The sequence below is a fragment of the Anopheles arabiensis genome, chromosome 2 (assembly GCF_016920715.1).
Source record: "Anopheles arabiensis isolate DONGOLA chromosome 2, AaraD3, whole genome shotgun sequence".
In the NCBI taxonomy this organism is placed as follows: Eukaryota; Metazoa; Arthropoda; class Insecta; order Diptera; family Culicidae; genus Anopheles; species Anopheles arabiensis.
The window spans coordinates 1,278,979-1,306,364 of record NC_053517.1 but is presented as its reverse complement, the minus strand read 5'-3'; the positions used below and the strand labels follow the sequence as shown (position 1 = coordinate 1,306,364).

At 48.3% G+C, this 27,386-nt stretch overlaps 6 protein-coding genes across 10 annotated transcripts; 1 reads left to right on the top strand and 5 right to left on the bottom strand.

Annotated features, from left to right (window-relative positions):
- Positions 1-15: 15 nt before the first annotated feature.
- Positions 16-11,034, top strand: LOC120897817 (DNA polymerase zeta catalytic subunit). 3 transcript variants are annotated; one of them, XR_005738580.1, is made up of 11 exons: positions 16-640; positions 707-2,122; positions 2,185-2,289; positions 2,356-4,420; positions 4,492-4,680; positions 6,653-7,713; positions 7,782-8,355; positions 9,502-9,806; positions 9,882-10,416; positions 10,481-10,765; positions 10,908-11,034. XR_005738580.1 is itself a non-coding variant. In XM_040302939.1 (10 exons), the coding sequence occupies exons 1-10, from the start codon at positions 285-287 to the stop codon at positions 10,619-10,621; spliced, it is 6,747 nt and encodes a 2,248-aa protein (XP_040158873.1). In that variant the 5' UTR covers positions 16-284; the 3' UTR covers positions 10,622-11,034. The 3 variants fall into 3 exon arrangements, 1 of the variants encoding a protein (XP_040158873.1); XR_005738579.1 differs by having other exon boundaries at positions 10,481-10,853; XM_040302939.1 differs by having other exon boundaries at positions 10,481-11,034.
- On the bottom strand, positions 4,869-5,903 carry LOC120897819 (trypsin-1-like). Its single transcript, XM_040302943.1, has 2 exons — positions 5,297-5,903; positions 4,869-5,214 (listed from the first exon to the last, which is right to left on the bottom strand). Exons 1-2 carry the CDS (start codon positions 5,825-5,827, stop codon positions 4,939-4,941), a joined length of 807 nt encoding a protein of 268 aa, XP_040158877.1. The 5' UTR covers positions 5,828-5,903; the 3' UTR covers positions 4,869-4,938.
- On the bottom strand, positions 8,377-9,365 carry LOC120897820 (chymotrypsin BI-like). The gene is made up of 3 exons (XM_040302944.1): positions 8,983-9,365; positions 8,766-8,918; positions 8,377-8,704 (listed from the first exon to the last, which is right to left on the bottom strand). Exons 1-3 carry the CDS (start codon positions 9,343-9,345, stop codon positions 8,438-8,440), a joined length of 783 nt encoding a protein of 260 aa, XP_040158878.1. The 5' UTR covers positions 9,346-9,365; the 3' UTR covers positions 8,377-8,437.
- LOC120897821 lies at positions 10,871-12,575 on the bottom strand. 3 transcript variants are annotated; one of them, XM_040302947.1, is made up of 3 exons: positions 12,147-12,573; positions 11,614-11,970; positions 10,871-11,521 (listed from the first exon to the last, which is right to left on the bottom strand). In XM_040302947.1, the coding sequence occupies exons 1-3, from the start codon at positions 12,239-12,241 to the stop codon at positions 11,506-11,508; spliced, it is 468 nt and encodes a 155-aa protein (XP_040158881.1). In that variant the 5' UTR covers positions 12,242-12,573; the 3' UTR covers positions 10,871-11,505. The 3 variants fall into 3 exon arrangements, with proteins under 3 accessions (XP_040158881.1, XP_040158880.1, XP_040158879.1); XM_040302946.1 differs by having other exon boundaries at positions 11,597-11,970; positions 12,147-12,570; XM_040302945.1 differs by having other exon boundaries at positions 10,871-11,970; positions 12,147-12,575.
- A 344-nt stretch (positions 12,576-12,919) lies between these two features.
- On the bottom strand, positions 12,920-19,792 carry LOC120897286 (probable E3 ubiquitin-protein ligase IRF2BPL). The gene is made up of 2 exons (XM_040302036.1): positions 19,546-19,792; positions 12,920-14,465 (listed from the first exon to the last, which is right to left on the bottom strand). Exon 2 carries the CDS (start codon positions 14,439-14,441, stop codon positions 13,059-13,061), a length of 1,383 nt encoding a protein of 460 aa, XP_040157970.1. The 5' UTR covers positions 14,442-14,465; positions 19,546-19,792; the 3' UTR covers positions 12,920-13,058.
- A 5,919-nt stretch (positions 19,793-25,711) lies between these two features.
- LOC120897192 (G kinase-anchoring protein 1-like) lies at positions 25,712-27,083 on the bottom strand. Its single transcript, XM_040301866.1, has 2 exons — positions 26,784-27,083; positions 25,712-26,716 (listed from the first exon to the last, which is right to left on the bottom strand). The coding sequence occupies exons 1-2, from the start codon at positions 26,982-26,984 to the stop codon at positions 25,934-25,936; spliced, it is 984 nt and encodes a 327-aa protein (XP_040157800.1). The 5' UTR covers positions 26,985-27,083; the 3' UTR covers positions 25,712-25,933.
- Between the last annotated feature and the right edge of the window lie 303 nt (positions 27,084-27,386).

Below are 27,386 nucleotides of genomic sequence, written 5' to 3'. Positions count from 1 at the left end.
ACAGCTTCGCGTTTTTGACAGCGGCTTCGTTTGGGAAAAAATAAATTACAATTTTGCGCGTCTTTGGCGAAACAAGATTTTGTTCCGCATTTTATGCCGATTTAATCGCGCGTGCGAGTGTTTCAGATGAAAAAAGGAGTTTAAACTTGCTTGCGGCACAAGATGCAACCGAAATTAAATGCGGGCTGGGCGTATTGATCGAATATAGGAGTTTTACCGCTCGAATTTTGTTGATTGAAGGTTATGTTTGGGGACGCTAAGAAAGAGTGATTCTGAATTTTACAATGGTGCAACATAAAAACCAAACACTGATCCGCATCGTTAGTGTGGATCACTACATGAGCAAGCCGGATCCCCAGTTCGATACGTGCTATTCGGAGTTCCGTGGGGCGGAAGTGAAACAAGTGCCGGTCATCCGTTTGTTTGGCTCAAACGCCGAGGGCACGCATAGCTGCGTCCACATCCACGGTGTCTTTCCGTACTTTTACGTGCCCTACGATGGTTCCGTCGCGGACCGGTTGGCGGTGGACAAGAAAATCTATCAACTGGCCGGTGCACTCGACAAAGGTATCAACGTTATGCTGGGACGGGCATCGTCCCAAGCCAAGCACATATTCAAGATAGTGTTGGTGAAAGGAATGTAAGTACGCGCACTTTCGGCACGGTTTCGGGTGACCAATGGCTCATGTTTCGCCTTACTTTGCAGTCCCATTTATGGCTACCATCGTAACCCGCACCATTACTTCAAGATCTACATGTACAACCCATACTTGGTGCGGAATGCTACCCAGCTGTTGATGAATGGAACCATCCTGTCGGGATCGTATCAAGTGCACGAAACTCACATCCCCTACATCTTGCAGTTCTTCATCGATTACAATCTGTACGGGATGAGCTTCTTGGAGCTAGACTCCAAAGGATTGCGTCAAAGGACTGGCGACGTCGAAGGCGACCGCAATATCCCTCCGAAAATGACCACTTCTGAGTACGAAATAGATGCGCTAGCATCGGAAATTTTGAACCGAGAGCCCGATGGCAAGGAAGATGGAGAGTTTGCGAATCCAGGCATCGCATCCATCTGGAAGGACGAACAGGCTCGACGGGCACTGTTGGGTTTGGAGCAACCGGAACGCATGTATCTATCGCAGGGCTGTGGACCACCGGTTGAAGTGGTAACCGAAAGCGATCGCTTCTACCGAGCACGTCTTTTGGCGCAGCTGTTGAAAGAGCCCACGCCCAGCTCGTCTGCTGAAGATCAGGCCAAAGTGTCGTCGTCTGCGTATCCCTCTGAAGCATCGGAGGGAGAAGCGTTGCTGGATGCGTCCTACATCGCCATCCATGCACGGGCTAGCGGTGTCCAGAGTAACGAAAGCTTGTACGATTCTCAAATAAGTTACCATTTCGATGCGTCGTCCGTGGTGGACGAAGGGAAAATCATTTCCATGTCGCAGAATCTGGACGTAACGCTCGATGAGGAGGATTATAATCTGCTGGAAATCATGCGGGAACTCGAAGAGAATGAGAGCAAAAACATTGAAGGCGACTGTCTCTTGGCACCGCTGACTCAGCAGAGTGGTGAAAGTAACCGGAGCATCATTCAAGCCACTCTGAACCTGTCGCAGGCCAACAAAATACTTAACGCCTCGATGTGCGGAGATCTAGAGACGGTTTGTCTCATGTCGGGTCAGGCGAACCGGTCAGCCGTTCTGAATCAGGATCAGGACGCAAGCTTTGATTCGGATGATGAATTTCTGCTTGATTTGACCCAGAAGCAAGCCTTTGCTGGGAACGACACCGCGCCCGAGGCTGAGCCATATTTCAGCGACAGCGACGAAGATCTACTGGCTGGCGGCCGCATTCCACAGCTAGACGGAGGGGACGATTCATTTACTCCCAACACACCTAAGCGTAACAGGGACAGCAAGGAGGGTAAATCATTGGCCAACTCTTCAGCGAAGAAGATGCGCATCGACTTGACGCAACCCATTGCTCGGAAATCGTTGACTCCGCGCAGAGTGCGGTTCGCCCTTTCTCCCAAGGAGAAGGACGAAGAGCGCGCCAATCGTGTGCTGAAGGAGTTTGAAGATTCTTCTCCAAACACGCTGAAGAACTTTGAAATAAGGTAGGACACTTGAAGCGTATTTTTAAACGTTTATAAATGATGGAATTTGCTTTAAATTTTAGGATCCCTAAGCTTGGATTGATAAAGAAATCGATCCTGTTTCACAATCGCAAATCTCCCAAGAGCAATGATGAAGCCACGGCGCCTTTAAAAAATCTCCATGTGCGGTAAGGATAAAGCAAGAAAAATGGAATGTTTGTTCCAATTTTCTCATCTCCATTCATCCATTGCAGCGTGCAAAAGTTGGATCCAACGGCTTACGACGTGCATAAACCATCTGTTCCCAAGCCGGATGATCGGTATCAACTAGCGCGAACCTACGATTTGCTGAACAATTACGATCCACTCGAGGGCCCGTCCACACCAAAGTCCGAGCGCTGCCGGCGTAAGAGCACCGACGACAAAGGACAGCCAAAATCGAAGCAGTTGAAGCTGGACGTCGAGCAGCAGATAGAAGTAATTCTGTCGGAAAGGTTCAAAAACATCGTACGGCTTTCGCCAAAGGTACTGATTAAACCGTTGCTGCTTATGGACAAACCCGCAGTCAATAGTGAACTGTCGCTGTCCGAGTATTCATCGCCGCGCAAGACTCCACCGGAAGCAGGCGTTGAGCAAACGGGCGATTTTTCGGACAATGTGACAACTTCCGTCTCGAAGAGTCCTGAATGCTCATCCTTGGTGAGCACAGTAAACGATAAAACCACCGATACAGTGCCTAGTTCGGACGCTATGGCAACACCACCGGAGGTATCGAAGGTGTTGGAAAGCAACAGTACAAATGAACCGACAAATCAATGTTCAGCCGAAACGGCGACGAACGAATGTGTGGCGATGGTCGAAACCGATGAAGCGACTAAGGATAGCGACACTATGGATGTGGAGTTTTCGTTGCCGACTAGCAGCGATGAGGTGTCGGGGGATAAAGAAATGGAACGAATCGATGACGATGCTTCTGACATCCCGGCCAGTTCTCTGCCAGATGAAGCAAGCCACGAAAATACCGTGCCAGATAAGCACAATGGGGTAACAATTACGATTGATGATAACTCGGACATCTCTCTTAACAGCGAAAGTGCCTCAAAGCCGCCGAAAGAAAAGAGTATCGAGTCGGAGCCCATTATTTCAATTCCGGATGATGAGGAGGACGATTTTCGGATGATCACACCCAGTTTGCTCGACGCAATACCGCTCTCTGACCTTTTCCAAAAGGATGCAACTGCAGCGAAGGAAACAATCAATATTTCCGACGACGACAGCGACAAACAATCAACTGCACCGGCTGTAACCATCGAAAGCCAGCTGGACGGTGTGGTCGAATTGATGGATGAGGTGGAAGATGCTGTAGGCGAAAAACAAACCCATGACACGGCGGCAGCAACTAATGCGGAAGCAGTTGAAGACGAAGAGGAAGATAATGCAAATATTCAGAGTTTCTGCGAGAAAACATTGCTGTGCGAGCTTGACGAAATTAACTCCGATTCGGACGACAGCTGTGTTGGGGCGTGGAACAAAGATTCTACCGAAAAGGAAGAGAACGAACAACCCGTCGTAGTGTCGCTGGCAGCAGGGGCACCGACACGTGCCGAGGCACAGCAGGCAATAGATAAATTCGAAATTCCGGCTGTCATTAACCCTACCCCGTTCTATAGCGATCCAGCCGATGTGACGGGAAAGAAAGAGGTTGGCCATACCGTTCTACACGTCGGGGGAAACAGTTTGAACGATGTGGAAGAATTCACCAGCACCATTGCTGGGCTTGGGTCGTTGAAGCATCTACGCTACGATAACCTGCAGCGCACGTTTGGGGAAAACATAAACGATGTGCTTGGCCCGGTCGGTGCGAATGGTCCAAGCTCCGATCGAATGAAGGAGCTGCTAGCGTCGGAAGGTTCCGTTGCGATCACTCCATCGCAGCTTCCGCCCAGCCGTACCGAAGCGAGCGAGTGGATTGATAATAGATGCCGCAAACGGTCGGTAGATGCTGCTGCTGCTGCTGCCACCAAGGAAGGGCCCGCCGATTCAGACAGCCCCATCAAGGTGAAAACGGTGGACACACTCATGACAGTGGACGATGGTGCAACGCCGGCCCGATTACCAGCGCCAAAGATTGACAGTGAATCTTCGCTCAATCTTAGTGTGTTGGTAGCTAACGATGGAAATGCTGCACCATCGGCCTCATCCACCGACAAAACGAACGCGACAATGCAGGAGCGAACAAAGCCATCCCAAGACTGTGACGTAATCGAATCTTCCATGATGGAAAGTACCGAGGCAGCACCGAATGCTGCAACGAACGAGGTCAGTAACGGATGGTGATGTGTGTGCGTGTATGTGGAATGGATAAACAATGTCGTGTTTTTCCGTTGTAGGAACAAGCGGAGAAGAACGCAGATATGGCTGCAGAAGAAACTATCGCACCGGTATCGAGCATTGCTTCCTCCAACCAGTCGGACTTGGAACAGAGCAATGCCAACATTTCGTCCGCCACACCGAGCGACAACACGTTCGGGTTCAAGGTGGACTACGAAAACTTACAGGACGCCAAATCCAAGTGTGAGGTAAGTTGAACCGCGACTTGGCGTGCTGCACCAACGATCGCATAGTGGAGTGAGGGTGCTTCGATCTTTTAATTTATGTTTGTGGTGTGTTCACTGTATTAACCTGTTTGTCCATCATGTATCACAGACATGATTGTTTTAGCTAATACAAGGATTTTAAGAGTAAGCGAGAATAACACACGGCCAAATAGGGTAGCACTTCATTTGAAGCCTTTATTCGCGTAGGACTTTGTTCATCGATCACGCGCCCATTGTAATTCAATTGTTGATTTTGTCATTGATCCAGTCAATAAAGTACGAAACACGAACGAAAACACCCGGGTTTTTGTAACCGCCGCACGGAATACCTCCCCAGGACACGATGCCAACCTGCACGATCTCGTCGTCGATCTGGACCAGCGGGCCGCCGGAGTCTCCCGAGCAGACGCTCGAGGTGCCTTCCATGGTACCGGCACAGATGTTGCTGTCCGCAACAGTCTCCGTGAAGTAGATCTTACGGCACACTTCCAAATCCATGATCGGGAGGGTAGTTTTCTGTAAACAACCAACAAGGCAACAGGGTTTAGTTCAATGGCCTCGCAAAGCTACTACGTTAATGGGCCCACCATCAACTTACCATGAGGATGTTCGGATAGGAGGGCTCAAAGGAGAAGGATGTCGATCCCCATCCGCTGATGGTGGTTTCGCCCGTTGGGATAGCGTTCGGTTCCGGCAGCGAGACCAGCTGGATGTTGCGATTCAGATGGAACGGCTTGTCGACACGGAAAATGGCAATATCGTTGGGCCCAACGCTACCCTCGTAGTCCTCGTGCACGTACATCTCGGCAATGCGACGACGCTGTACTCCTGCATCGTACTGGCTGAAGTCGTGCTCGCCGGCAACGGCCTCCGGGAAGCCATCGGGCGAAATCGCACTCGGTACGCAGTGGCCAGCAGTCAGCACGAACTTTTCAGCGATCAGCGAACCGCCACAGAAGTGGAATGGATCCTGCTCGTCGTTGTTGAAGTTCCACTGCAGCGAGATCTGGTAGGGGAACTCGTGCGCGATCGCTTCCTCACCCCCGACGATCTTCGGTCGGGACGGTTTAGCTGCGACCAGGGCCGCCAGCACCACTGCCAGAGCTGCCAGACGTAGTAGTTTTGCCATCTTGCTGTTTGCCGCTTGTCTTGCTTGTTGTTACGAGTCGAGTCGAGTCGTTGAACTGACGGAACAACCAGACCCGATGGATATTTTATACCAGTCGTGTGCCCGAAGAAACACTCCAGTATACAGTATTGAAGATGGATGGGATTCCAGAGATAAACCGAGCGCGACTCTCATTTTCTGTGCAAAGCACGTGGCCTTTCCCCTCAACCGCTAATCGCTGTGAGCGTGTGACGCACTTTGGAGTGTTTTCTTCACTGAACTGGTTTAAGGATCATCTTCAGAAAAGCCACCACTCGAGAGACTTGAGGGGCTTTTACAACGTTCACGGGCCGGGGATAACCGAGGGCTTAATCATCTTTGTCATCGTGTGTGTGTGTGTGTGTTTGGTGCTACTGTACGATTTGCGATTTCTGTGTTTGCTAATTCTATTGTCACGTTTTCTTCGCTACAATGTATGTTCTTGAAAGGGTTTATATGTTTGTTTGTTTAGGTTTGTGTTTTTTGTACGTTCTTCTTTAGCTCTGTGTGTATATTTTGTATTTTTCGTTATTATTGCTCTGTATTATAGTTTCTTACTAGATCCTTTCGATTTGGTTTCCTTTTTCCAGTAAGCTTCTCAAAAGCCGTTGGTAGTGGTGTATGTATGCAGTATGCATTTGTATGGGACAGTAATAATTAAAATGATGTTTTGTATGGAAAACCAAGGTTGCAAATTGTTGGTGCAGTTAGTGATGACATTCGAGCGAGACGCATTTACACAACGAGTTAGAAATGGAGATGACATTCTAACAAATGATCCCTATTTTCTTTCTGGCCCGTTTTCAGTACAACTATCTAACAGTCATGTCGGTTGAGATTCATGTCAATACCCGGGGCGATTTGCGGCCCAATCCGGCCACCGATCCGATTGCGGCCATTTTCTACCGCATCCACAACGATGTTCCCCCAAACCATCCGCGGGCATCGTCCGTGTGTGGAATCATACTGAACCGTGACCACGAGGGCCGCGAGTTTGAACGCGTCCAGGGGCAGGATGGCGGGAAGACGGCGAGCTTCAAGTACAACCAGTGTCCCTACGTGGCCGACGTCGTGCTCGTGTCCGACGAGAGCGAACTGTACGAGAAGTTTCTGCTACTGATCTCCTTCTGGGATCCGGACATATTTACCGGGTACGAGATCGAGAGCGTATCCTGGGGCTACGTGATCGAGCGGGGCTACGCACTGGAAATGAATCTGATGAAGCGGCTTTCGCGCGTACCGTCCGCCGAGACGGTGCACGTGTCGGAGGAGGAACAGCGCGAACTGCTCGAAATGCACGACTACAGTGCTGGTCTGAAGATACCGGGCCGCATTCTGCTGGACATTTGGCGGTTGATGCGGCACGAGATCGCGCTCACCTCGTACACGTTCGAGAACGTGGTGTACCACATACTGCACCGGCGCGTTCCGAACCACTCCTACCGCCAGTTGTCTCGCCTGTGGAGCAAACCGTACAGCCGGTGGATCGTGCTCGAGTACTACCTCGAGCGGGTGAATGGGAACTTTGAAATACTGAACCAGCTCGATCTGATCGGTCGCACGGCGGAGCTGGCCAAGCTGTTCGGCATACAGTTCTACGAGGTGCTGTCCCGCGGGTCCCAGTTCCGCGTGGAAAGCATGATGATGCGCATAGCAAAGCCGAGGAACTTTGTGTCCGTATCGCCGAGCATCAATCAGCGGGCGCACATGCGCGCTCCCGAGTACTTGCCGCTGATCCTCGAGCCGAATTCGCGCTTCTACGCCGATCCGATCATTGTGCTAGACTTCCAGAGTCTCTATCCCAGCGTCATCATTGCGTACAACTACTGTTTCTCCACCTGTCTGGGGCGTATCGAGCATCTTGGAAAGTAAGTAAAAAAAAGGTCCCTGAGCTCTCTCTCTGCCAACTGTTGCTTTAATGGTTCATTGTTTGTAGGGACACGGAATCGTTTGAGTTTGGCGCTTCGCGACTACGCGTACCGCCGAAAATGTTGAAAGCCCTGCTCGACAAGAATCTGGTCACGTTTTCCCCCTGTGGCGTAGCGTTCGTGAAGAAGCGCGTACGGGAAGGTGTGCTGCCGCGTATGTTAAGCGAAATCCTAAACACTCGGCTCATGGTGAAGAAGTCGATGAAGCTGCACAAGGACAACAGTGTGCTGCAGCGTGTGCTGCATTCGCGCCAGCTCGGACTGAAGCTGATAGCGAACGTGACGTACGGGTATACGGCGGCCAACTTCAGCGGACGGATGCCGTGCGTCGAGATCGGCGACAGTGTCGTGGCGAAGGGGCGGGAAACGCTCGAGCGCGCGATCAAGCTAGTCGAGGGGACGGAACGCTGGGGAGCGAAGGTTGTGTACGGTGATACGGATTCACTGTTTGTGCTGTGTCCGGGGCGTAGCAGGGAAGCTGCGTTTAAGATAGGGGAGGAAATTGCCGAAGCGGTCACGAACGCCAATCCACCGCCAGTGAAGCTGAAGCTGGAGAAGGTCTACCAGCCAGCGATATTGCAGGTAAGTGTAAAAGGCACAAGATTCATGTTCGGGGGGGGGGTTTGTTTATTATGTGTTTTAAGATACAGAGCAAGAGGTGTGCTTAGTCTTCCTTGATCGCGTCTTGGATCCAATCGTGGAAGTACATAACGCTCGTATACACAACGGGCAATCGAGCCTGGCACGGCTTCTCGCCATACGAAAGCACGCCAATCTGCATCTGCTCGCCGTCAACGGTCACAGTCAGTGGTCCGCCCGAGTCTGCAGTACAGCCAGTAACGTTCTTGTATCCTCCGGCACATATCTGGGTCTCGTCGATCTTCCCTATCGTCTGACAATCCTCTTCCGTGCGTAGAATTAGATTTACTTTCTGAAAGAAGGAAAATGATCGTTCGTGTACTTTTGCTTGATTTTCTACGAATACGTCTTACCATTAGCTTGTCGGGGTAAATGTCTTCCCACGTCTTTGAGATTGATCCCCAACCTGCAAATTTTGCTATCTTCTGGTGGATCAGCGTGTCTTTCGTGGCCAATCTCATCGTTTTGATGTTCCGGGTTAGATCCAGCGGATGTGATAGTTGAAGCTGTAACGAGTTAATCATTCACAGAGACGTTCCATCGCTTTGGTGGACTTTTGCATGAACTTACCACTCCAATATCATACCGAATTGCCGACAAATCGTACGACTCGTGTTGCTCATAGCGGGTAACATTTCGTCGCTGTGCTCCCGCCTCTTCGTGCGCAATGTTGTTCACTCCGGCGACGACTTCGAACCATCCGTCTTTGGTGTATTCCTCCAGACAGTGTGCCGCCGTTAGAATCCACCGTTGGTTAATGATCGAACCCGAGCAGAAGTGTCGGGCACGGGATCCATTGTTAAAGTTCCACTGCAAAGACACCTGGTACGGGAACTCGTGCAGATTGGCTTCCGTGCCCTCGATAATGGGCGGCCGGATCGAGTGTCCGAGCGCAATGAGGGCAGGGATGATAATAAACGCTAATCGTTTCATGTTGCTGTAAAATCGGGAATCCTCCGTAGGCGTATTTATAGCCGGCGCTTTCGTGTAGATCTCAAGAGCTCATAACTCCTCTCGTACACGTGTGCTTTGAGATAGGGCGTGGAGTGTTTGTTTTCTGATACTGACTGCTGTGGTTCGCCTCCGCAGACTAAGAAACGCTACGTGGGATACATGTACGAGTCGGCCGATCAGGAGAAACCGATCTACGAAGCGAAAGGCATCGAAACGGTCCGTCGCGATGGGTGCCCCGTGGTGGCCAAGATGCTGGAGAAGGTGTTGCGCATCCTGTTCGAGACGTGCGACGTGTCGAAGGTGAAGCAGTACACCTGTCGGCAGTTTACGAAAATACTGGAGGGCCGTGTAAATCTGCAGGATTTCATATTCGCCAAAGAGTTCCGGGGCGAAAGCGGCTACAAACCGGGCGCCTGTGTTCCAGCGCTAGAACTGATGAGGTAGGCCCGGGGGGTCCCGGTCGCACCGCAAAGCCGTCCTTCTGCCGCCCATTAACACACGCTGAATTGTTGCAGGAAATGGAAGCTGACCGATCCGCGGCGTGAACCGCGACAGGGCCAACGGGTGCCGTACGTGATAATCAACGGGCCTCCGCTCGTGCCGCTCATCCGTCTGGTGCGCAGCCCGGAGGAGCTGCTGTCGAACGAGGGCCTCAAAATAAACGCCAATTATTACATCTCCAAGGCCATCATTCCGCCGCTGAATCGATGTCTGCTGCTGATCGGCGCCGATGCTCACCAATGGTACAGTGAGCTGCCAAGAAAGACGCTCATGTTGCACAACACCGGCGGCGGTGGTGGTGGTGGTGGCAGTGGTGGTGCACCGGTCGTTAAAATGGGTGCCGCATTGGCCACGACGGGTGGTGACGAGCGACTGCACAAGAAGATCACCATCTCGCAGTACTTCTCCACCACCAACTGCATCGTGGACTGTGGCAAGCAGACGCATCATGGAGTGTGTAAAGATTGCCGACAGCAGCCCCAGCGCGCCCTGGTGCATGTGATGAACAAAGTGAACAAACTGGAGCGGAAACTCGTCCTCACGGAGAAGGTGCGTGTCACACGAAAAGGGGAAGTTGAACACCATTTACTTGATTTTTTGGGTCTCTTTGCAGATGTGTCGATCGTGCTGCCAGCGAACGTTTGAAACGGCCTGCATATCGCTCGATTGTCCCGTCGTGTTTTCGCTGAATCGTCGTGAGTTGGAGCACAAACAGGCGCAGTACTATCGAGATCTGATTGAGGAGCTGTTTTAGGGGGAATAAGTAATTTATTTGCCTTTTTTTGTTGTTATTTATGGTCAATTCCCATGATTGAATACCGCGATCAGTGTGGTATTCGAATCACAGCGCTGCGATAATTTACGTATTCGTCACGATTTATTAGCATTCCAAAACCTGGTACGTCTAAAGCGATTCGAAGTGTTTAATAATTAAATTCAATTAGCACTTAAAAAACCACCCCCCCCCCTATTTTATTCGAAATGAGGTAATGAACGCTACTGCTGAAACAAAACAAAACATAAACTTTTATTATTTTCAGCTAAATGGCACCACCCATTTCGAAGTTAATGTTCCACACAAAAGCAACCCGCGCTGGGGAAGAAGCGTGCTCGAAGTCCAGCGGTGCTGATAGCAGCTGATAAAATACAAACATTACGCACGTTCGATTCAACGCTTCCTATACCTATACTTATCGGTAAACTAGCACCAACGGTTGATTCGTCCGATTGTAACGGTGTGTTGTTGCTGCTGCCTTGTAGATAACGCGATAGAATGACTCGGATGGCACTTGACTCATACCGTCCCTGACCCTCAGAAAGGCACAGTAAGGCACTTCCACAGTAACATTTCGTTGCGCAAGTCGCAAGGTGCATAGGTAGGTGTACGGGCGATCGTAGGGCGCAATACTGTGCAGTAGTAGTTTGACGTATGACTAGACGGTAGAATATATTCGTGGACGTTTTGAAGAAGCTGCCTGGAGAGTGGCGACTTTACGACACAAGAAACGGTATGCGAGCATGCGGCCTCGACAGTGCAGTGCGGCAGTGCAGGTAGATCATCACGATGATCGATGCTTAATGTCACGAACGATCGAACGTGATTGCCGCATGCGATGCGAGCCTCTCAACCCTGGGATCTCAACGGGTTAGTAAGCTGCAAAGATATATCCGGGTCAAAAAAAGGGTAAAGAGCCCAATGAGAGACAACCTGCTCCAGCTGGTGACTTACAGTTCCCGTTGTCATACCGGAATGATATCTCCTCCACGTGCTCCACATCATCCCACAGTTCGATCGATTCGATCTGGTCGAGCGGCAGTTGCACCGGAAACTGGTAGTCCGGCGGATGGTCCACACTGTTGACGAACACCTTGATGCAATCTTCGTGCAGTCGGAATACCACTCGGAACGTTTGGCTCCGATCCACGTGCCAGTAGTTGTCCAGCACCTCCTCCTGCTGCCATTGCAAGTTCTTCCAGTTGAGCACCACGCGGCTAGTGTCGTCGCGCTCGTCGTAAATCGTTTTAAAATGGAACGCAATGTACGGCGGTGTTTGGTGTTCCGCCACCTGCGCTGGCCTCGGCAGACAGAAATTCACGGAAAAGCTAAACCAGAACGCACAAACGCACCAGAAACGCGTGCGTGACGTAATGGCCGGCGACGGGGCCGGGGAGAAAGAAAGTTATTTCCGTCATTAGCAAAAAGGTGGGGCCGTTTCCTTCCCCACATTCCCTGGTTGGAATTTATAGCGCTGGAAACACACACACTCTCTCTCTCTTACCTCTTGGCGTCGTCTTTCAGCTTCCCTCGAATGAACACTTCATCGCCATTTTCGGGATAGCGAGGAAATTTTGCCGTAAATGGTCGATTGCTCATATTTTCACCGTGTCCGTTTGCCAATGTCCGAGGTCCTACTAAACTGGTGGGGGGGCACAAGTGCACAGAGCGCTAGAGCGAAGGAAACGATTTCCTGGAATTTTGCAAAAATGCGCGCCCCGCGTCACGACAACCGTCTGTGTGTGGTGCGGTGCGTCCAGAGCCGTTGCTATGCAATCCGCGTGTGAGCGCGCACTGTGTTTGCGACAGAGGCTAGAGAGACGCGAACGATACGCGACAGCGCCCGTGTGTACTTGCGTCGAGAGTGCGCTGTATTTGTGTGTTTGTTTTGAATTTTCCGCACGGCCGGTTGCAACCCCCTACCCCGCCGGTGCGCGCGTCTAGCGACACTTAACGAAAACGTCAAAGCGCAACCCCTATTTTTTAACGAAAGCGAAGCTGAACGATTCAACGAAGGGCAGTGCTGCCAGTTGCTGTGGTGGGCCAGAACGTGGGGTTGAGTTTTTGGTGGAGAAGCCTGGTTGCTGATACGAAAATTATAATTTATTAGTGCAAGGATTGTTATGCTTTTAAATGACGTTTCTCGTTTCAATTTAGAGGTAAATAAATATGTCTTTGTTCTATATTTTCATATTTTTTCTCAATTTTCTTACCTTTTCCCGCTTGAAAAGCATTTTCTTTCCCACTCCTACCAAAAATGCAATCAACCGAACGCCATCTTCTATACATGCAATATATTTACGTGTAATATGAAATAGCATGCGCTATATGGCACAACGAGAAGCGAAAGATACATCTGATAGCTAAACACTTTCTTTCCACTTGGCGAGCCCATCCCCCTCCCCTCAGTAACGATTCAATTCTCATCAACCGCAATCGATTCCTCGTCCGAAATGACGTTCAAATCGACATCTTTATACTTATTTTCCTCCCCGTTTAGATCGTCCGCCGAGCCAACGGATTTGCTGTCCTGCTCCTGCTCATCGCTCAGATTCCCATTCGTCTCATCGTCCTCCGTCAGGCATCGATCGACCAGCTTGTGATTGCCGTTCAGATCGCCGTAAATGCGGGGCAAATTCTGCAGCACATAGTTGGTGCTTTTGATCGCATCGATCGTCTTATGATCACCGGCATCGCCCAGGAACAGCGATCCCATGGTTGGTGGCTGCTGATCGGTTCCTTCCTTTGCACCGTACCCATCCCCGGGCACACCTTCACCCTCCTCCGGCGGTGCGGTGAGATTGATCGGTGCGGGTTTGTTGCCGATCGTGGCGTCTCTGGGCTTTGGAACGCTGAATGCCGACCCCTGCCGATCGTTGCCCGCCCCGATGAGCTTCGAATGTTCGCGCTTTACCGTAAGCACCGAGTCTTCCGAGCTGGTGCTGGATGAGCCGGATTCCTTCTTGCGGTCGTAAATGTGTCCCGAGACGCGCAGATCGATGAAAAAGTGTAACGGATCGATACCGTACGGTGGGTAGAGCGGAGGATACCAGACGGGTGGCGGAGGGGGAAGGATAAGATCGGACGGTGGCATTGAAGCTGCCGGAGGCTCCTGGAGCAGGGTGCTGCTGCTAATCGGCGCCTTATCGGGAACGCCAGCAGCCGTCGGAGGTTTCGTGTCGTGCGGCTTGCGATCGTGGAACGACGGTGCCTTAAAGCCCTCGGAGGGGCTTCCATCGAGCCCGTCGGGATATTTTGGAGGACCCGTGGTCGAGCTGATGCTTCTAGTGAACGCCGACGACGACGACAGTTTGTTGGTTAGCTCGAGTGGCTTCTCGGGCTGGGCCGGTCGCCTATCGTCCGCGTCTTTGCCGTCCTTTAACGCGTCGGGATAGTATCGGTGCTGGCTCCAGGAGCGTTTGCGTGGCCGACGGGTTGATGCGGCCTGAAGCGCTAACTGGTTGCTGGTCAAATGGGTTGGATGTTGAATGGGTTGTTGTTGCTGCGATTGTTGCTGTTGCTGCTGTTGTTGCTGTTGCTGTTGTTGGTGATGAAGTTGCTCCGTTGCGTTACGCAGACTTTCGTTGCGCTTGTTCGCGACCAAAGAACGGAGCATCTCGCTAAAGAAAAAGTTGTGTGGACCGACGGCTGGCGAGTAGAGGTAGGGCGGATTGGCGGCCATCAGCTTGGTGACGAGTTCGGAGTTGCGATAGTCCTGCGGGCCGAGTCGTGGTTTCGGTTGCGGCTGCATTGGTGGAGCCGCCTGGGGCTGTGTTTGAGTTTGAAGCTCTTCCGTCATTTTCCTATCGATTCGATTAGGATTCTAATTAGAGAAAAAGAAGGAGGCAAAAAAGAAGCAACATTTTCAACGAGAACCAAAAGAGTGCAAGCAGAGAAACGTGGAAATGAGTTCGGTGTAAATTATTCCAGCACTTGTGCATTTCCAATCGCGATTTCTGTGTGCCATCCCTGGCGAGGGCGAGTGCGATGTGTGTTTTCATTTAATTTGAATAAAATATAGCATGCAATCGAACTCACTGAATGCAGCGATAAGGATGGACGGAAGGAAAGGAACGGTTCGAGGTGCAACTCGCCAATGGACCTGGTCTGTACCGGAAACCGGACGACACGTGTGATGAGATATATCGCATAAAGTTTCATTTCAATCCTTTCAATCGCCCATCAAACCCTCGTGAAAGAACAATGGGTTGTTGCAGGTTGAATGAATGAATGAATGAATGTCATACCCATGGTAGAAACCCCCAGACATTCCCCGTGTGTAAAACTCCCATTTGAGTGTGATGTTTCGTTTATATTGAGGAGAAAACTACAAACGCTGTATTTTCGTGATTGACACCACCGGAAGCACGACACGTTGAAGATGGAATGAAATTAAATGTTGGTAAATTAGTTTTCTGCTCTTTCGAAAGGGAAACTGTTTCGGAAAATAGTGACTGACAATTGTTTTAAATCAAATGTTGTATACACAGTAAGCGCAACGGTTCAACAATAACCTCAGCAAAGCATCCATACCCGTAGCCGTAGCCGTGGTCTGTGTGTCCACCTTTCCCGAGTAGGAGGTTCCGAATGGCGACGAATGGTTCTATATTCTCCTCCCACTTTTTAGCGTGTGCTCCACGAAGCCACTAAGGCACCAAACCAAGGCACAGCAATAGGACACGACATTCCAATGCGGAGCGAGAGCGAGCGGATGAAAAAAGAAAGAAATCAAATCCTTGAAAGGTGTCACTTGCGCGGTCCAATCCCACCAATCGCTTTCGGTCGCTGCTACTCTTCCTCTTCCTTTGCAGCGCAACTGGAAGCATGTGCGGGGAGCGCATCACAGCGCACGCTGTGGAGCAAAAGTTTTCCCTTTTTTTGGAAAGGCTTGGAACTGAAGCGGGACGATGGGGGAAGCTTTTGTACACGGCACGTTGTAAATAAAATGCAAAAGTTTTCATCCTCCTAGTTGCAAACACACAAAAAAAAAAGAATGGAAAATCCAACAACGGTCGCGGGGCACAACGACAGCGCACGCAAGCAACCGTTTTGCAATGCTAATTTTAATTTGCGACGAGTTTTTCGTGGAACTCAACCCACAACTTCCTCCACCTTGTTCTCCTCCTTTACTGGCGGCGTATTTACTTAGCAAAGGCGATGATGAGGCGTACGATAAAGCGTAAAATGAAATAAAATAAAACCGCAACCAAAAACACTGTTTGCACACGTTCCGTTGCGCTTCGGCTAAAGCTGGCACAGTTTCGGTTAGCCGCGGAAAAACCATCACCCCACTACGCCCTCCACCACCAGATGGTTTTCGAGTTAATTTGGAGTTAATTATTTCCGCTTCAGCTGCTGCCGCCGCGCAGTACAAACAGTTGTTGGACGGGGGGGTACGATTTAACGAAACGATTCTTATCAAGGGTGAAAAAGTGCGTCTTCAAACGTGCGGTTTTTGTAATTGCTGCAGTGCTTTTTGCTTTAAGCCTTGAATGCTTGAGTTGTTTGGCAAGTTAAAGAGTCGGTCGGTAGAGAGTTGAAAAAGCAAAAACTAAATGTCCCAACCCGCTCCATCCAGAGGTGGAAAAACAGATTTATCTTGCTGAAATGATTCATCATGGGCATTCGTCCCATCCGTCCCCCGGCATTGGTGGGGTTCAACCTTTTGTAGGCAACTCGTCGGACACAAATCCCCTCCAGGGGCAGGGGAAAACAATAGAATCTCGGCTACATCTCGGGAAAGTGATATAAGAAAATGGAGTTAGTTTCCCTCGGTAAGAAACCCATTACCTTCACGGCTAAGACATTTCCCATTGAAAACCTCCCCCACAGGAGCATCCATCTGAAGGATGTCACATGGAAATCTAAAATAAATTTTCACCACTCTCCTCCCCCGAATTCCTATTGAACGAAGACAATTGCTATCAAAACCAGCCCAACAGAAGCAGCAGCAGCACTGTGCAAACTCTAACACCAACGTAGCATAACGTCTTCATCTCGTGTTGTGTGCTGTGTGGTGTGTGAATTCAATTCAAGATTTCACTCCGAGTTTTCCACCCAGTCCCGTCTCGATTAGTGTCAATTCTAAGCGCTCGTTCTCTTCGTCCTATCGGCGCTGTGATACTTGATGGTGTGAAGGTGTGATAAAACATTATTTGCACACGTTCAGGTGCATTCGCTCCTGGCTGTGTTGGGAGTTGGGATATAAAACCGGGTTTGTTTGGCTACTGCTACACATTAAAGCCCGGGAATTGCTCTCAAACTCCTTTATTTTTGTAATAAAATCCTCCAATTAAAACCAACCCAACGTTTTTGCATGCTCTACTTTATGACGATTGCAGCTCAGATTTGACGGTGTCATAAAAGCAACGGCGACAAATAAGCTCCGCACACAGCCAGACACACTTTTGCGCTATTAAAAAACTTTCTCCTTTTGCTGGCACCTTTTTTCTCCAGGTTTTCCATGCTGCAAATCCATGCAAACACACGGGCGCACAAACGGTTGCAATAAAAATGGGAAATAAAATCCTCGCAGGACGCAGGAATTGGCGCGAGGAATAAGCGATCCTCGGATTGCTTGCAAGACGGAAGATGATGGGTGTGCAATATTGTTCGCGAAGAAAGTTTTTCCTCCCCGCCGCGTGGATCTTAGGTCCACTGAGAGAAGAAAGACACACACACACACACACACACACACAAGAAACCGCAAACAAAAAGAAAATCCTTTTTAATCATCATAAATTTTCTTCTGCCCAGTGCTGCTCAGCGCTTCAGGCGAAAGCAACGACTTTAGCAGCTTTCTTCCATTGCCTTTAATTGTGGTAAAGTGGATGGATGGCGCGGCCGGATTTGGTCACCCGGATGGGTTGGACACGCCAAACCTTTTCGTTTCTTTGCGGGGGAATTAAAACCATTTTACATCGCCCGATGGAGAAACATCTCATAAATCAACCCTCGAAAAACTGTGACCAAACTGTGCTGTTTGTCATCGTCATCCCCGTGGAACGACGCGAAAGACGCGACGCGGAAAGCGGGAATCAATTCACAATTAGGGGTTCTCTCACATTTGACATTTTCCCTTTTTTTTGAAGGGTCGTTTTCCCCCTTTTTCACCCTTTTCTCCCACTTTGAGGCGTATCTTGTGTTTTACATCAACTCGAGCGCCGAATTTAAAACCCTAAAAAGGAAGGACCGACGCAAATTTCTCGTTCATCCCCCTTTGGTAAATATCGTTTCTATTTTCCGATCCGAGTGATAGTGATTAAAAAATGAACTTCTCTTCGCCCCTCCCTCCCTGCCGCCACCCTGCCAATTGGACACAGATTCGACCCCTCGTTTTGGCCTTCACTTGACGCACTTGCGGCAGCACTCCACAACGGTTGTCATCACCGCGGCTGTGATAAATAAGTGATTGACGCGTAAAACACTTACAGATACATGCACACACATACATAGAAGAGTGGGGTGCACACACATACACACACACATACACGCCGGGATGCGGTACAATTGTGTCCTTGCGGTGACAAATTTATGCGAACAGGACGAAATTCAATTACACTCAAAATCGGTTCCCCTTTCGTCAGTGTTGCAGTCGTGTGGTTTTGCTTGTTTCCTTTTGATTTTTTTGTTGTTCTGCTGTCGGTTGAAATTTTGCATTGATTTTATATTATGAGGATAGTGAGAAACGGTTTTATGTGTAAATTTATGTAAATTTCCAATATTGGTTTATTTCTTTTGATTTATGATCTCAAAAATCGTATCGGTAAATATTCAATTTTTAACAAATATTTAAAAAAAATGCGAAAAATGTTCGTGATAAGACAAAAACAAAAGGTAAGCAATACGGCCCTTTTGGGCCGTTACTCCTGAATAAAAAAAAGACAAAAACAAAAGAAGAAGTTCCTTTTTTCACATTTTTCCAAAAATGGATGACGATCGCACCTTTCATAGGTAATGATCAATAACAGAATATAAAGAATAATTTAAAATATTGTGAAAAACCTTTGGACAAGCTAAACAATTGTACCCTACTAGCAGTTTGTTAATGTTTAACCCCCTTTTGGCAAGTTTAAATCCATCACCACGGTCACGCTCCTGATTCCCATGGCGATGGTACTTGTCCAGGACTCAGGTTACTGTTTAATCGGAAGGTTTTCCACGTCTGCTGCCTGCGGTCACACTGTGCACGTGTTTCGTGTTTCGAACCAAACACACATACACACACGCACACACAGCCAGGGGCATAAGGGCAGCGAGAGGCAGTACAGGCGAAACATAACTCCCGACAGCACACATCACCATCATCGTCAGCATCATCGCGATCCGGCTCATGTGTTAACCCTTCCATTAAAAAGGACATTGATGTTAGTGGCTCACTCATAAATCAAACTATACGCGCTGTGTGCATGTGTGTGGCACGGAGGAAGAACCTGGTCGAAAACCTGTAGCACTAAGTGGAGGATTCTCCTCCCGCTCCTTTAAACAATACCACGATTCAAGCTAAAAAACAGGGGTTAGCAGCGGCCATACATTGTGTGCATGCGTGTGCCTTTTTTGTTGTCAAACTCAACGCGGGACGGGAGGTGGGCAGGTTGGAAGAACAAATTACGCGATTAGAAACTCATTTCCAGCGAAAAACGCACTTCCCCTCCCCCGTCCCCCTCGCACTCCTGCTTATCGGGTGCATTTTGGATGAGTGGTAATTGGAGCCAGTATCAATCAGATTGTCCGATAATTATGGGGCTTTTATCCAAATTTGAGTGCATCCGCAACAAATGGGTAGGTTTCCATACAGATCGATTTAAAGTGTGTTTTTCTTTACTTTATAAAAATGTATCCTTTTCATGTAGTTATCCTTCCTCCATGAACAATTAATTGTAATTTTGTAAAGAGTCACTTACACTGGTTAAATAATTGTTTCTTCGCAAATATACACTTTACTCAACTTTCTATTTCCTCATCTAATGCTTTTCACTTTTTTTAATCTTATTCACAATTTTCCAATCACTTTTAATACAAAAACCGTTTCCCGATCTGACGATCGATCACGTGTTTTCCCGCGTAGTCCACCGTTCAAATCACGCAGCGCACGAGGCGGAAAACACCGTTCGGCAGCGCTTGCCGCAAGACCTACTACGACCGATCCGTTCGGTGGTTTAAAATGGAATGAATCCCTGAGCTGCCACTTACGTAAAATCATCCACCAGCTCGGTCGGCCCAACCACTACACCTCGACCACTCGCGTCCCTTTTTGCGCTACAAATGAACGACCGCAACAACAGATGGTGGTGGTGTGTGTGTGTGTGTGTGAACAGAAAGGAAGGAAGGGAGGATGAATGTACCGAGATTGGCGGGATCCGTTCCAGTCGGTGCTCGGCAATGCGATGGAAAGGAAAATCACACCGGCAAACAAACCGCAACCGCTACCCCCCCTTGCCAGGCCCGCCCATCCGCTCCGTCAATTCGAGCGTTATAAAATCCCGGAACAGGAGCAGAGGCAGCACGAGCACCGCGTTCTAAAACCCTGCCAGCCAGACCCAGCCGGAGGAAAATAAAGTATTCCAACCACACGCGACCGCGCCGTCCCCGTGCGAAAGAGTGAGCCGGCAATAGGGTCGTGGAAGCGAGAGCGAGTGCGTGCAAATGGGTGAGATTTTGAGAGATTTTCCGTGAATAGCGCGCGCATTTGCATCCTCCCCGGCACGACGACGACGGTGACGACGGCGACGACGACACAATAGGACGAACCGAGCAGAATAACGTCATTGTCGAACACAACCGCTGGGGGAGAGAAGGTGAGAGAAGGGAAGTGTGCTGGGTGAGTGGTGTGCTACTCTACCTACTACAATCACTGCAGCCAGGAGTCGGTAGCAACTGGTGAAAACCGCAGCATGAAGCAGCAGCATGCCATGACTTCACTTGGGAGATGGAAGTGATACAGTGATGTACGGATTTTGGTGCACCGTGTTTGGGGCGATTTATTAGTTTGCTATTTTTATTATATTTACTGTACATTTTATTGCTTTTTAATGAGGCTATTTGGCTTCAACACAACGAAATGCCTGTGTATAAGTGCCCTTTTCCTCGGCGTGTGTCATTATCCTGACAAGAGCTGTCGAACAGTATCCGTCCCCTTACCTGCTTTTAAATCTTCACAATGATTGCGACCGGATCTGCGGTTCCGGATAGTGCAGCAGCAGCCAGATTTCCTCCCGATTTTGGAATAGCAGCACCCCCTTTGCCGGGAATGTTAAGCCCCACACACACATACACACACATCGACTAAAAGCACAGGAAAAACGAGGCAATCCCTCGACGCTTCGACGGGTGCTAGTGGCCACCGAACTTCAACAATTCGTCTTCCACCAACGTTCGTTCCCTTTTTTTTTTTGGAGGGAAACTGTTGTCACCGTTACCGGATACAGCTCTGGCCCAAAATCTGGAAATCGCGTTGGCGAACCGCCACCATGGGAAGGAGGTGCATAATTTGAAAAATAGATGGAACGCACCAGCGAGAGGGATTAAATTCGAGAGGGAAAAGGGGCGAAAACAAAAAAAAAATAGGCTCATCAAAATCGACAGCCAGCGATCCATGCGGATGGATGGATGGCTGGCTGGAATGATGGAGAGCTCGCTAACGATGGAGCCCGAGTGATCCAACCGGTGAGAATGCGTTGCGTTCATGTGGCGCATTGCTTCAGGGATAAAGATGTCCATCAGAATGTTTGGTGGAAGTTTCAGTTCGTTCGAGATGACTTTCGAAATTTCGTCAGTTTTTTCCTTCAGAGTCATGCGACACAAGCGACCACAATGTTGATTAATTTGCGACACTCTTACTCCGTTTGTAATATATTATTACTCTCCCTAATCCGCGATAACAATTCCTCCATAAAGCAATTTGTTAATCTTCAAAAACCCCCCGTGCACTACGGTGCGGCAATTTGATGCGCGCTAATTTTCCAACGCAAACAGCAACCAAGCAGCGGTCAAATTACGCGCGAGCCGGCCCGAGCAAGAAATACGCAACCATCGCGTGGTGCGCGCGTCTTGCGCTTCGTCTCAAGTAATACTGCCGGCGCATTAAATCAAGCGCATTTCAAAGCGGGATGATTTATGGTCACGTTTTTTGTGTCCGTGGAGCGAGGCGTGGATTTGTCCTGTGTTTTCGAGTGTTTCTTTTTTTTCCACTTTTCCTTCTGCCGAATAAATTTCCCTCTGCTCAATGGCACGTGACGGTGGCGATAGTCGGCAGTGGACCGGTCTGTTTGGTCCTGTGGTCCGTGTCCGTTTTCAACCGTTAATTGCACTTGGGAAGCAAACAGTTCTTTTTCTGGGGGTGGGGGTGGGAGGGAGGGGAGATTCGGTCTCGAATGCAACCGTTGCACAAACAAACACGCCTTTTGGGCAGTAAATTTGGGTGGCCGAGCGAAAGCTTTACACACACCATTCGAGAGAATCGGTGCCAATCGGCCGATCAGTGCAAGTTTTCTAGTAAATTAAACAAACTCGTTCGATTTTCCATCGCATTCGCGGGGCGCAAAAAATGCAAATTGCCAACGGTTTTTGGTCCCCCGGTGGATTATCCTGCACGTTGAGTGAGTTTGTCGGCGCTGTAATCGGGAAGGCTTTCGATTTTTTTCCTCCTTTTTCCTTCCGTTCGTTCAATTAATCTTCCTCAAAGCGTTGCAAAGCGTGCCTCGGAGCTGCTGGACGGACTTTTAAATCAATTACACATGATTGATGCACCACTGTGTGGTGGTGGTGGTGGTGGTGGTGATGGTGGGAAATCGAATCGAGTGAGACAAACATTTCCCTCGGCCTCGGTGAGTGTCAATTTTGCTCTTAAAAATCGCTCTTCTTTTTCGCACATTTTTCATTCCACTTTTCAACGCACCGGAAGCACTTTACATCTTTTTTTTTGTTTTTATTTCCTTCTTCTATCCTTTCTTTGCGTTCGGTACAAACAAACAAAACCGAAAAAAAAGAAGGAAACACGAACACATTTCTAAAAGCAATTTGCGGACAATTTCATGCTACAAATCTCCCATTATTGTGGTTCCTTGGTGGTGGTGGTGGTGGTGGTGGTGATGGGAGCAGATGGAGCCAACCGGGTGGTATGCAAATGAAGAAAAAATGGGAGGAAAAAAGGACCCTCCCTTCATTGGATTTTGGTTCATGAGGAGAAGGACTGTATGGCTTGTTTTGGGTGGAGTTTAATGTTAGAAAAAGTGTTTAAATTTAATTTATCTTTTTATTTAGATAATAATATTATTTTCAGTTAATTAGTAGGTGTTCAATAATATTTATTTAATCAAATATATTTTGAAAATTGTTTCCAATTAAAACAGAAAGTGTAGAAATGTTTGAAAATGTTGGAAAAATCAAATTCGTTCCCGTCTTTAGCAAGGGAAAATATTCCCACCGAGCCTCAGTACCGTTGGCATTTGCCGTGTTTGACGACTGCACGCGACCGTCCCAGTCGAGGAATTCATCCGTCCAGTCATCCAACCAACCGGTTGCCGGCGGTCACAATTGCGGTAGGCACCTCTCCGATCGTCCACATTTCCCCCTCCCCCACCACCACAACCACACGCTCGTTATGCTAAATGGTAACATTTCCCCCAACCAGCTTTCCTCTGCTCTGGCAGTGCGAGGACTCATTTGTTGGCTGGTATGGCATTCGGGTTTTTTTATGACTTTTTTGTTCCTCCTCCTCCTCCTCCTCCTCCTCCCTCTCTCATATTAAAACGTGGCCATGTCCGTCCACGTGACGACAACTGTCACTTTGTTCGCACTTTTCACACCGCAATAGGACACAGCTATGACACAGCAGCAGTGGAAAGCCTTCCGGCCGCAACGAGTCCCCTTTAACGGTGGTGTGTGAATGCAAAAAAATGAGAAATGTATGAGTGCGCCTTTTTTTCGCTCTGTTCCACTTCCACGCTGCTCTAAAATCATGAATATTCAACACAACTTCAAGTGAGAAGAACAAATAGAGTGCGAAACGACAAAATGTGGAATAGATTTTCCTTCTTTGTGGGATGGAAAAAAGCTCATCAGCGGGCGCGTTTGGCGCCTCATTTCCATTAATTTAAATTACTTGATTGAAATTGATTCCTCCCGTCGCAAGGACTCCAAGGGATCTCCCGATTATTGATGGCAAATCAGAACCCCACCACCTTTCGTCGCTTTTGCTGGGGGAAACTTTTCCACGAAAAATCAACAGTGAAGGAAAATCGGATGAAAAAGACTCGTTAAAAGATACTCTTCGCTCGAAAACCAAAAAAAAACCTCATTTATCTGAGACCGTCAATAAAAGGGAGCGAAAGGAGAGGACACGACCAGGTAGGTAGGTGGTGACGATTATGCTGCAAGGAGATAATTCTTTTTCACTTACCTTCACTGCCGCGCAATCAGACTAAGAAGCTCGTTAGCAGAGCAGAATATTGTTGGGATTATAATGGGAGGAGAAAGCGTCCTCGATATTGTCATCTGCGGCGGTTGTAGACAATGAGGAGCACACAATTTTCATCATAAATCATACAATCCGTTTCGTGTGTGTGTGGGTTCATTTTTTTCGTTCGCGATTTCCTTCACTCCAAATCATTGTCTGAATGGTTATTTTCCCTCTAACTCACCTGCTTTGTAATGGTTATCGGATTCATTTCAAACAGAATATAACCGATCGATCAGTTACCATCATTAGAAAAAGTTGAAACTCCACACGTTCACACTGCCGGTTGAGGTATCGATTTTCTCACATGATGATGCGGCAAGAAAAAGTGGCAAAAAAGCACTGCAAACTCTCTTCATCATTCAACGCACTTGAATGCAAATAACGATTTTTTTTCCAGTTAGAGTTTTCCATCGCGTTTCACATCGACACACACACACACAAACACGTACGAGAAGGATTAAATCAAACAAACGCATCGCTAATGGAATAGAATCGGGATAAGAGCGTACGCAAAATAAGCTCTCCACCACCACCACCAATGGGGAAGGGGCACTCTATGTAGGTGGGAGTACGTGTGTGTGTGTGTGTGGTTTTGCATCGCGAGATATTTCATCCCACTAAGAGAAGTAACAAAAAAAAGAAAAAAAACTCCACCACCAATATCCTTTTTATCCTTCCCATCACCAGAACCCTCCCTCCCACCCAACCCCTTTTGGTAAACATTTCCACGATATCCACGGAAGCACATCATGCATTGTCTCCGTGCTTCACCACGTGTTTCGTCCACGCGGTTTGAATCTGTGCAGAAGCGTTACAGGGTTTGCCACAAGGCCGGAAAAGAACACGAACAGCAAAACCTCTTTCCCTATCCCCCACCCCACCCCACTCCGCCGTTCCGTTACCGGCTTACGGGTTTCATCTGTTTTCAATTGTTGAGACAACTTCACTCCCCCCTCACTGACACAGCCAGGGAAACTGCGGCTAGAGAGAGCGAGAGAAGGGGAAAGCAGGGTTTATGGAACAGCTCCCTTCGCTTCCCGTTCCTGTTCCAGTTCTGTTCAAAAAAGGGTGGTGTTGGTGGGAGGATGTGTTCACTATATGAATTGAAATAATCCCCTCTCGTCTAAAGCCTAGCAACAGATTTTCACTCATTTTCCACCCACTGCCAGAGGAGGTATATGGGATGTGTGTGTGTGTGTTTGGATGTGTTTTTCTTTTTGCATGCAAAGATAGGAACGACTGCTTGCGGATTTGTTGAGTTTATCTTCGTTTTTTTTGTGCTATTTTTTGTTATCATTCTTTGCGCATTGGGAAATCTGTTTCCATTCTCACCACTCCAGGGCGTATGGTTTTGCAGAAAGGCATGGGGAAAGCATGAGAGTTTCTGTTCCGTTAGCATATGCGGTGAAATCTGAATCGGGATAATAAAAGACGATTCGTGCAAAGACGGTAAACAACCCCAGTACGAGGCCGAACCGAAGGACAGGTGTGGAGGACCAACATAATATTGTGCTGTGATTGTGATAGGTAAGGTTTCTCCGGCTTGTATCGCTATCGGTAGCAGCTGTTATGAACGATGTCACGTGATTTGCAATAAAATCCGCTTCCGGTGTGTTCAATATGCTCTTCATTCGTTTCGTTTTATTTACTTTCCCTGAAAAACAAAGACATGCAATGTACTAAAGCTATTGGAACGTAATTTATGCTAAAGAAACACTCTATCAATTTAGATTCTTATATCTACAGCCATTACGTTGAGAAATGAGATCTTCTGGGAAATGTGCTTCAATACTGCACTGCTAAAGTGTTTAATGCTGGAATGAGAATTGGTCCTAATTGGTGCCACTTTCGGGCTGCACTTCAGAAGCAGCATCAAACCGTACCGAGCGGCGACTTGCTAGCTTTTCTTTGCCTTTCGATTCCTGGTTCGTTCTGGACTTGGCCTGCTCTAGCTGACCGTACAGGGCAGTCATCTCGGCGGTCATGTCCTCCTGCACCTTGCGCAGCTTCTCAATCTCGATCATCAGTTCGGTTTTCTCTTTCATTTCTCCATTCTTGAGCATTGCCACCACCTTCTTGTACCGATCGCGCAGAACCGTGATCTCTTCCTTTAGGGTGGCATTTTCTTCCTTAAGCAAATCCAACTCACTGGCAGGCTGTTCGACTGCCGGAAGGTCATCTGGTTTGCCTTTCGATTCCCTAGCTTTCGCCGAATTGGCATTGTTTTGCTGCAGCAACGTTTTCAGCTGCTCTTTGTTGAGTATTTGCTTCGTTTCGAGGTCGATCTGTTCGAAGAAGGTGTAGTTGCGGTTGTATTCTGCCTCCTCTTGTTGGCGTTTCTTTTGCTGCTGCTTTTCATTCAACTCCTTGCTGACCTTCTCTTGGAACTCTTGCAGGGACAGTGTTTTGGGTTTCTTGTCCTTCGATGCCTTGGATTCCTTTTCCTGCTGATTGTACTTGGTTTTGTTGGCCTCGAAATCGAGCTTCGATAGCAGCAGTGCCTGTTCCAGATCGTTCATGTAAGATTTCTCCACCAGTTCCGTATCCTTTTCCTGCCATTTGGACCACTGCTCCTTTTGTACTGCGTCGCTGGAATTTTTGTTTTTCTGTGATTTCTGAAACAGAAAGAAGTGAAATATTTAAAGAAAACCCTTTCAAGGAAATGCGCAATTATAAACTCACTGGTTTAGGTTTCTTTGCTTGCGGTTGAGATTGTGGTGGAGGAGCTGCAGCTGTTTTCACGGGCGGCGTTGTGGTCGTCGTCGTCGTCGTCTTGGGCTTGGAGTTTGCATTGGATCTAGATTTTTGCTTTGGTTTTCGAAATCCATCATCGTCGTCTTCGATTTTTAGACCCGAAAATCTCGAGGGAACAACCGTAAACATTGCGATTCTACACTATCGTTAGAAATAATGGAAAAACGATGAAAATTTGTGGAAAACAATATCCCTGCGGGCGGGTTTGTTTGTTTATTACGAGCTCGATGACAGCCATACAGTAAGGTGTATACATTTAACGAAGAAATGGAAACTTAACGTTTCTCTGATTTTTATTATCAATATGCTGCAGTTTACCGCTGTATTTAATACTTTTCATTATTTTCTTTTCTTGTAAAATGATTTTCTCAACTATTTTATCGAATTTGTGCGTGTTGTATGTGTATAAACCTTGGCATTGTATCGATCGAAGTACTGGCCCGAGGGTTATAGACGCAACTCTCCGTTTGACATTTTTGACGCTTCGGCAATTGGCGTTTGCGGAGTTTTTTATTCCCCAGTTCTTGCGTC

What these genes read in the sequence shown, in the direction of transcription:
- LOC120897817 (XM_040302939.1), top strand. Translation starts at nt 285, where the DNA reads ATGGTGCAACATAAAAACCAAACACTGATCCGCATCGTTAGTGTGGAT. An exon ending in ACCAGCCAGCGATATTGCAG is followed by an intron (nt 8,356 to 9,501) that starts GTAAGTGTAAAA and finishes TCGCCTCCGCAG; the next exon opens with ACTAAGAAACGCTACGTGGG. An exon ending in CCAGCGCTAGAACTGATGAG is followed by an intron (nt 9,807 to 9,881) that starts GTAGGCCCGGGG and finishes GAATTGTTGCAG; the next exon opens with GAAATGGAAGCTGACCGATC.
- LOC120897819 (XM_040302943.1), bottom strand. Translation starts at nt 5,827, where the DNA reads ATGGCAAAACTACTACGTCTGGCAGCTCTGGCAGTGGTGCTGGCGGCC. An exon ending in CCTATCCGAACATCCTCATG is followed by an intron (nt 5,215 to 5,296) that starts GTAAGTTGATGG and finishes GGTTGTTTACAG; the next exon opens with AAAACTACCCTCCCGATCAT.
- LOC120897820 (XM_040302944.1), bottom strand. Translation starts at nt 9,345, where the DNA reads ATGAAACGATTAGCGTTTATTATCATCCCTGCCCTCATTGCGCTCGGA. An exon ending in TTCGGTATGATATTGGAGTG is followed by an intron (nt 8,919 to 8,982) that starts GTAAGTTCATGC and finishes AACTCGTTACAG; the next exon opens with CTTCAACTATCACATCCGCT. An exon ending in TTTACCCCGACAAGCTAATG is followed by an intron (nt 8,705 to 8,765) that starts GTAAGACGTATT and finishes TCCTTCTTTCAG; the next exon opens with AAAGTAAATCTAATTCTACG.
- LOC120897821 (XM_040302945.1), bottom strand. Translation starts at nt 12,241, where the DNA reads ATGAGCAATCGACCATTTACGGCAAAATTTCCTCGCTATCCCGAAAAT. An exon ending in CTGAAAGACGACGCCAAGAG is followed by an intron (nt 11,971 to 12,146) that starts GTAAGAGAGAGA and finishes GTTCTGGTTTAG; the next exon opens with CTTTTCCGTGAATTTCTGTC.
- LOC120897286 (XM_040302036.1), bottom strand. Translation starts at nt 14,441, where the DNA reads ATGACGGAAGAGCTTCAAACTCAAACACAGCCCCAGGCGGCTCCACCA.
- LOC120897192 (XM_040301866.1), bottom strand. Translation starts at nt 26,984, where the DNA reads ATGTTTACGGTTGTTCCCTCGAGATTTTCGGGTCTAAAAATCGAAGAC. An exon ending in AAGCAAAGAAACCTAAACCA is followed by an intron (nt 26,717 to 26,783) that starts GTGAGTTTATAA and finishes TTTCTGTTTCAG; the next exon opens with AAATCACAGAAAAACAAAAA.